This window comes from Neltuma alba, unplaced genomic scaffold (assembly GCF_004799145.2).
Source record: "Neltuma alba isolate B1F8T4 unplaced genomic scaffold, ASM479914v2 tig00012057_pilon, whole genome shotgun sequence".
Classification (NCBI taxonomy): domain Eukaryota; kingdom Viridiplantae; phylum Streptophyta; class Magnoliopsida; order Fabales; family Fabaceae; genus Neltuma; species Neltuma alba.
Window position 1 is genome coordinate 147,187 of NW_021636621.1, and position 8,752 is coordinate 155,938.

An 8,752-nucleotide genomic window follows, 5' to 3' on the forward strand; every position below is an offset into this window, starting at 1 on the left:
ACTCTTGGAATAAATAGGGAATTATCATGAAAAGAAATAGAATTTTTGAAGCCCCTAGCTGTTTTTCCTAGTAGAGGGCAAGAAATCGGGTATTATGTAACCGAATGAATTTTTAAATTACCCTAACCAATTCCATTGCTTCCTAAACAGTTTTTAACATTTATTTATCATCCAACAAGGCCCAAATTCGTGCTCATCATGATCAGAACAGCTGGCTTGTGTGCTGGGCAAATTTTCAACCATTGGATAAACTCTCTTGGAAAGTGAGTCAAACATGTGTGGCTAGGATTTGTTCTTCATTTTGGCCGACCTTTGTACTTATTTTGGGGCAGAAATAGCTGCCCAAGGGCAGGTTTTTGGGCAGCAAATGAGGTCTATAAATACCCCCACAAGGCACTCAAAATTTGGACAGAATTGGGACAATAGAGGGGAGGTTCTGCACAATTTTCTTCTTGGCTTCCAAACACTCTTCAAATCACTTCCAATCCAAGGTTAATCATCAAGCTTTAATCCAAGACTCCTTGAGGTATGTTTAGGCTTTAATTTGATGCTTTTTCCATGATCAAACCGTGACTTAATTTGAGGGGGAAGTGCTGTTTCATTTCTGTTGTGTTGGAAGTGCTAGGAAAGGATAGCAAATTGAGTATGAGTTGTGTTGTTGATGTTTGGTGCGGTTTTGAATGGGTTATGGAAGAAATTACCCTATGAACTATGACTTTTCAATTCAGCCAACTCAAGAGCTCAAGGGTAGGAATTGTTTCAATAAGTTTTAATGGTTCCAATGGATTTAAAATGTGATGGTACATAGGATTATGCTAAGGAAGTGTGTTCAAATTCATTGGAATCAAATATGAAAATTTATGAACCTAAGAGGAAGTGTTCAGCCATCTTGAATATATGGACTTATGATTGGATTTTGATGGTTTTGATGCTTCCATTGAACTCCTTGGGCGTTTTTGTGTAGGGTAATATGGAGGAATTGAATTTGGAAGCATTAGAAATCAAAGTTGGAAATTTTGACATTTTCCTTGGAAAAATTCGTTTCTGTTTTGACCAGAACTTAAGGAAGGGATTTTATTTTGTATAATTTGACTTGATATAGGAATTCTACATCAAAAGGAAAACAATTAGGCCAAAAAGTCCTAAGAAAAAGGGTTTAATGTTTAAGTAATAGGGAATGTGTTTGAATAATTGTTAAATGATTGGCATTGGTGTTGGTTTGATAGGTACCTTGCCAAATCCTCAAGAAAATATCTTGAACTTAAAGGAAATCAAGGACCAAGTCCCAAAAGGTAGCATTGAATTACATTTGATTGCTTCCTTGCTTACATTGATGTGTTAATGTGTATGTGTGCAATGTGTGCCATGATGTGACTAAGCTTTATTGCAAATGTTGATTGCAATGTTTGAAGTATGTTGCCTTGGCATTGTGTCCATTGAATATGTGTATGATAGCTTACTTTCCATGGCATAAAAGCATGAACATATAAACATGATAAATGCACAAAAGCATTGCACGTAGTGTTTGCAGGAATGCATGATAATTGTGATTCTGTGCTACTGGGATTTCTTTGAAATCTCACTCTTATGTTTAACACCACCTAGGAGGGAGTTCAAGCAAGGGAAAAGGCAAGGAAATTGGCTCGGAGACCTAATGAACAATTAATGTACCCTAGTGTAAATTTTGAAACTTGTTATGTAATATTATGACTCTGGAAATGTTTGTTGGATAATAGCTCCTAAGGGGAGCCAAGCATGTATGTCTATGTTTAAATATATGAAAGCATAGTAGAATTTATGTTCAAGCTTGTATTAAGCCCCAAATGATTAAGGATGGGTAAAAGGTTATGAAAGAGCCAAAACAAAGGTAATTAGGGGATAACCTTTGACTAAAAAGGACCAAACTTGGTGCACACGAAATAAATAGCAAATGTTCGAATCTGAATTTGAAATTTGGCAGACTAATAGATCATATTTTTAGCTTTAAATCAAGTGGTAGATCATTAAATTTTGAATTTTGTAGAAAAATTTATGCCCTTTCGAAGTTGGATAAAAATACTGGAAATTTCAGAATTTACCAAATGAACAGAACATAATTGCGTGGAAACTAGCATTGATCTGTGAGAAATTTTTCCTATGTAGAACATTTCATAAGCTTTGTGTGAGACTTGGAACCACTTTGTTCCAATTTTGCTACATTTAGTTATGATTTTTCAAAGTTGACTTGATTTTTAAGGGTTACATGAATAGTAACTGAAATCAAAATTTTAAATCTTGGTTTTTACCTACTTTGAGCATCATGTAACGATTCCAAATGGTTCTAAAGGATGTATAATGGGGTTTAAAATGAAGGTGTGACAATTTTCAATTTGGTCCTAAATATAATACTTCAGTCAATTTTGTCTCACATATTTACCTAATTTTTTTTAAAAATAATTCTTGTAGTAGTTGTACATGTTAAAAGTTATATCAAATAGTAGTTTTAGCAAAGACACAATATTAAGAAGATTATTCTAGAGAAAAAAACACCCATTTATTACCCAAAAAAAACTAAGATAACACCTATTTATTACCAAAAAAAAAAGAATAACTTAGTAAACTTTTTTAATTTACCTAAATTAGTTAACTAGTTTTTGTATATTAAGGACTGGAGGCAGTATGTATGTGTATACACACATGTGTGTGTTTTTGAAAGGTAGAAAGGTTGAGCAAACATACGTCAATCAGGTCTAATGAATAGTCTCTAGTTCAATCATGTTGGCAATGCTTCTCATGGTTGGTCGAGATTGAGGGTTGATTTGTAAGCATGAAAGAGCTACATGCCAAATCAAAGCCAATTTCTTCAAACTGTGATGCCCTGTTGATGATAAGTGAGGGTCTAAAATATCTTCCAAGCTGATATGACCAATCCCATTTATTTGAATATGTGATATTAAATCTCCAGGATGCTCTCCCATAAGCACTTCCATAGCCAAACACCAAAGCTATATACATAAACTTTCTCACTAACTGCCATTGTATATGCAAGCTTTGCAAAAAGTACACCACATCATGGAGTAAATAATGATTTGCAAAATAAACTAAGAAGCATATATATTTATATTAATCATATTGACTCACCTGGAGCAGCATACCCATATGTGCTAGTAAATGTTGTCCAAATGGATGAATAAGTCTTTAAGAACCTTGCTGTGCCAAAATCTGAGACATTGGCTTTATGATTTGAAGACAACAAAATGTTGTTACTTGATATATCTCTGTGAACAATGGCCGGATCACAATTATGATGCATATATAATAACGCCTCTGCTACTCCCTTGATAATATGAACCCTATTTGACCAACCCAACTCTAATGCTTCTTTATCATTTCTAAGCATATCATATAAGCTCCCTCTTTCAATATACTCATAAATAAAAAAATGTGTGCAACCCTTGTGAGCAGAATCCATACAACTTCACAATGTTTTAGTGGCGAGTTTCCATCATGGATTTGATCTCATTATTAAAAGTTTTAATATTCTCAATGTCTAAGCTATTTTCTTCATATGCGAACTTTTTTATAGCAAATACTTTATCCTGCCCTGGTAATACCAACTTGTAGACTTTTCCAAATGCGCCTGAACCTATGCAGTATTTCTCATAAAAGTTCTCAGTTGCTTCAATTATGTCATTGTAATATCCTATTATTTTAAAAAAAAAAATTTAAAATATATATATATATATAGAGTCAACTTTCCACCAACTTTTGGTGGAAAGTTGAAATGTTACGGTGGAAATTTGGGAGAGACGTGTGGAAAAAATGGGAGGAATGAAGACTTTGGGGAGAAGGATTTAATGCTAGAAGAAAAAAATGAAAAAGGTAGTTGGGAAGATGGAGATAAAAGAGCGAGTAAGGGGCAGATGAGAATGCGTGAGAGAAAGAGGAGAAGAGAGAAAGAGAGTTGGAGTGTGCTTGAGAGAGAGGAGCATACCGGTGAAGGAGAGGGCAAGCTTTGCAGATATTTTAGGTACATAAAATTACTTCTTTTTATCAAACTTTCTTTATAAATATTTCCTGTATATTTTAAACTTCATATTTACATTATTACTGTAGTTATTAGAGAAAATTTTGAGACTTATATATGATCTAAGTACTGAGTTTTGACAAAAGATGATTATAGAAATTTGGAAGTTAATGAGTTGTTAATTTTAATCGGTTTAGATTTCTCTATTTGTTAGTTTTAGTATTTAAATAAATTTTTCTAGTTGAAAAACCTGTTATATATGATTTATATTATATTTTTACCGATTAAATTTAAGTTAAATAATTTATTTGGATTGTTTGATATATTATTGAGATTTTTAATCGGTTTGGATTGGTCCATTTGTTGGTTTTAGTGCTTAAATGGATTTTTCTAGTTGAAAAATATGTGATATATGATTTATATCATATTTTACCGATTAAAATTAAGTTGAATAATTTAATTGAGGTGTTTAACATATTATTAAGATTTTTATCGGTTTATTTTATTTATTGGGTGACTGGAGGTTTTAAAATAATTATTGTAGCTAAAAAGTTTATTATTTATGGAAATATATATATGGTAGTTATACCATTAAAGTTTTGATTAGATTATTTATTTATAAATATTGAAATATTATTGAATTTTTGATAGTTTGATTTTGAGGTTTAAACTTAAATGAGGATTTTTAGAGTTTATAACATAATAATTTTATATTTGGAGATTGTTGAAAATCCTTTTTATTAAAATAAATAATTTGGAGGTGGTAAATAAATAATTTGGGGTTGTTAGAAATTTTAAATTGTTGCTAAAATACTTAATAATTTTTGGGTTATGAGAGTTGCGGGAATTTAGAGTAAAAATTTAAATAATATAGAGAAGTTTAATTAATTAATTAATTAATTTATATTAATATGTGGTTATATTAATTGTGTAGATTAATTATTGGTTGAGCAAAGGATTGACCTTGTGGTAATCCTAAGTATTGCTTTGGCGAGAGGTAACCACTTTCCACTTGTTATATGTGCTAATATGTTGTTTGTGAGTATTTTGCTATTTTTAGAATAATGTTTGATATTTAAAACTTGAGTAGATATGTTATATCTTTTGAGTTATGAAAATTGTCTTGTGGGATTTTTGGAATGGTGATTGAGAAGTTTGGAAAAGATATATGATTTATATCTTATGGATTATACTGAGAAAAGATTGAGGCATTTTTATTATATTGTGAATGATTGGTTGTTATTTGGATTTTGGATTGAGTCTTGTCCTACCACGTGGTAAGGCCGCCATTGGTGCACATTGGTTGGCTTCTTCTTTCGTCCCCCATAGTGAGGGATAGGCCTTTGTGGCTTCTTATTCGTCCCCCAAAGTGAGGGATAGGCCCATATGGTTGATTGATCCCCCAGAGTGAGGGATAGACTTATGTGGCTTGTGTGTTGGCCCCCATAGTGAGGGTTTGGATGATTGAAATTATATTTCTATGGATATATCTATAGTTCTCGAGAATTTATAACTGTCCCACTTGACACCTCACGAGCACATGTTAGTATGTATGATGAGTTGGAAAGTTGGTTACTGAGGCATTTGTCTCACCCCGTGGTTTAACATTTTCAGGCGATAGTTCAGGTGGTGGCCCATCAGGGAAGGCTCCGGAGGCATAGTGTGCTGTTATAGCTTGTATAGCCTCCCTGCTTTTGTTCTATGTGTTGACTTGTTATATATTGCCACATAGGGCTCATCTACTATCATGATGTAAAATAATACTTTTAATTACTACTATCTGGTATGATAGGGCCGTGAGGAGGTCCGAGACATTTTAGACTTTGCGTATTACACTGATTTGATAGTGTTGATTTTTGACTAATGGGCTCTATGACTTATATTAAAATGTTTTATCAGTTCGTGTGTTTGAAAGTGTAAGTTTGGTTTGGGCTAACGGTTGAATGATATTTCTGGACTTTGAAAGTCCAAGGCCCAAGTGAACGATTGATGTGGCTCGTAATATAAGTTTATTTCTTTTAACCATGATAGCGATTTTAAAATTTTAAGGTTTCTTCTTTTCTATCATGGTTAATCATTCAAATAAATTGTTGGATTTAATCTAAAATGGTTTTGAAAGAGCAGTTGTCACAATTTGGTATCAGAGCCAAAGATTCTGTGAACTGAGTTGCATTACATTGCATTTAGTGGCAATATATAATAATCTCACATAACCTTTCCTGTTACTTTGTGTCTGTGTTTGTCCTTACTTTGTGTTTCTTTTGGTGGGTTCCATCCTTAGGTGGGGAGGATGGTACGGACACGATCCCGACAAACTGATCAGGGTGGGGATGAATCCACAAACCCACCTAATCAACCACCGAATCCTCTGCAGTTTAACCAGGAGACTTTACTGCAACAGTTAAAGGAAGTGGTAGTTACGGTGGTAGATGAGAGAGTAAGGAAGATGGAGGAAGATTTGAGAGTCAAGAAAGCTGTGGAAGAGTTTGAAGGGAGTGGGCTTCCTGGACCATCTGTGAGAAATTCTGTCACCCACAGGGGTTCTATTGAAGGAACCAGAGAAGAGAGTAGTTCACAAAGGCAACCAGGAAAAGAAGAAGCAGTGAACCTTAAAAGCGTATGGAAGGATATAGAGCGGCATCACCCAAAGACTTTTGATGGGGGTATGGATCCTGACAAAGCTGAGGCTTGGATCGATGATATGGAGACAATATTTAAAGCCTGTGGCTGTAATACCTACCAAAGGGTACAAGCAGCGGTAGTTTTACTGAGGGACCGAGCTAAGAGGTGGTGGAGGAGCGTAAGCGGCATAGATGACTCGGGGATTACTTGGAACGAATTCAAACAAATGTTCTTTGATCACTACTTTCCCCCAGCCATGAGACAAGAAAAAGAAACAGCTTTTTATGCTCTTCGACAAGAGAACATACATGAGGATGAGTTTATTGCCAAGTATATTGACCTCTCTAAGCATGTTACCTATCTGCAGCATAATGATAACCCAGAGTGGATGGCCCGACAATTGATAGAACGGGCGAGGCCAGAGTTGAAGCAGCAAATGGCCTTATATGAGTTTAAGAGTTTCGAGGATGCTTGCACGAAACTCAGGATGACAGCTCGCAGAACCCGAGAGGTAGAGGAGAGCCGACGTCGGGATAACCAGGGCAGATTCTCCAGTTTTATGAGGCCAATAGGAGGAATCAATAAAAAGAATAGCTATAGTTATGGGAGCTCGGGTAACTCAAGCAGAGGCAAGAGCCAGAATCAGAAGAATTCAGCCCGTGGAGGCTTTATGCAAAGGAGACAGCCTCAGGGGAGCCGTATAGCAGGAGATCGGAGTGTCCACCATGAGCTTGCCAAGTCTACACCAGGTGTTAGTGGTCCTTGCATGAGATGTGGGAGAAATCACCCAGGACAGTGTTGGGAATGCTACCGATGCCATAAGTTCGGACATATAGCTCGCAATTGTCCAGAGACACTGCAGCAGACTCCTAGTTTCAGATCCACGGTGCCCGGGAGAGTTTTTGCTTTGACTAGAGAGGAAGCTGGTATGTCTCCTAATCTGATTAGAGGTACTGTCTCTCTTCAAGGACATGATATACCTGTATTGTTTGATTCTGGTGCCACTCATTCTTTTATTGCTGCGGAATGTGCTCAAAAGTTTAAATTTCCAATGCATGATTTGTCTTACATGTTGAAAGTGTCAACTCCAGCGGGAGCCACTGTGTTAACCACACAGGCGTGTTTAAGTCTTGTGCTTAAATTTGAGAATCGTGAGTCTGTGATTGATTTGATTTGTCTACCCCTCAAGGGTATTGATGTGATTATTGGTATGGATTGGCTATCAGCAAATAATGCCATTCTGGATTGTAAAAGGAAGATAGTAACTCTTCCTTTGTGCACTACGATAGTTGAGGCTATTAATGGTCGTTTGTGGTTATCTGCTACTCAAGCGACTAAGTGTATTGAGAAGGGTTGTCAGGCGTATGCTGTTTTCTTTTCCGTTAGTACGGATAAAGAAGTTGGTATAGACAAATCGAGGGTAGTAAAGGAGTTTCCTGAGGGTGTTCACTGAGGAAGTGTCCGGTTTACCTCCTGAAAGGGAAGTTGAATTCTCCATTGAGCTAGTACCAAGGACAGCGCCAATTTCTAAAGCACGTACAGAATGTCACCTTCTGAATAGCAGAGCGAAAAAGCAAATCGAAGAGTTACTTGAAAAAGGATTTATTAGACCAAGTGTCTCACCGTGGGGATCACCAGTACTGTTTGTGAGGAAGAAGGATGGGAGCTTGAGATTGTGTATAGATTACCGGTAGTTGAACAAAGTGACTATCAAGAACAAATATCCTTTGCCTAGGATTGATGACTTGCTAGATCAATTAATGGGGTCAGCGGTGTTTTCTAAGATTGACTTAAGGTCGGGATATCATCAATTAAGAGTTAGAGCAGGAGGACATCCCGAAGACGGCCTTTCGTACGAGATACGGACATTACGAGTTCCTAGTAATGCCTTTGGTTTTGACGAATGCTCCAGCGGTGTTTATGGACTATGAACCGGATCTTTAGGCCGTACTTGGATAAGTTTATTGTGGTGTTATAGATGATATCCTAATATCCAAGAATGAGGAAGAACACCGGAGAGCATCTTTACATTGCATGGCGAATATTGAGGGATTCAGTTATATGCTAAGTTAAGCAAGTGCGAGTTCTGGCTTAGAGAAGTGAAGTTCTTAGGCCATGTAGTAT

General features: G+C 36.0%; 1 protein-coding gene across 1 annotated transcript; it reads left to right on the forward strand.

Annotated features, from left to right (window-relative positions):
* Nucleotides 1-6,296: 6,296 nt before the first annotated feature.
* Nucleotides 6,297-8,081, forward strand: LOC114721689 (uncharacterized). The gene is made up of 3 exons (XM_028907537.1): nucleotides 6,297-6,806; nucleotides 6,996-7,610; nucleotides 7,818-8,081. Exons 1-3 carry the CDS (start codon nucleotides 6,297-6,299, stop codon nucleotides 8,079-8,081), a joined length of 1,389 nt encoding a protein of 462 aa, XP_028763370.1.
* The last annotated feature ends 671 nt before the right edge of the window (nucleotides 8,082-8,752 follow it).

Excerpts from the sequence above, each read along its gene's own strand:
- LOC114721689 (XM_028907537.1), top strand. The coding sequence starts at position 6,297 with ATGGTACGGACACGATCCCGACAAACTGATCAGGGTGGGGATGAATCC. Across the intron at positions 6,807-6,995 it reads CTAAGAGGTGGTGGAGGAGC|CATAATGATAACCCAGAGTG; the intron begins GTAAGCGGCATA and ends ACCTATCTGCAG. Across the intron at positions 7,611-7,817 it reads TTCAAGGACATGATATACCT|GGTATTGATGTGATTATTGG; the intron begins GTATTGTTTGAT and ends CTACCCCTCAAG.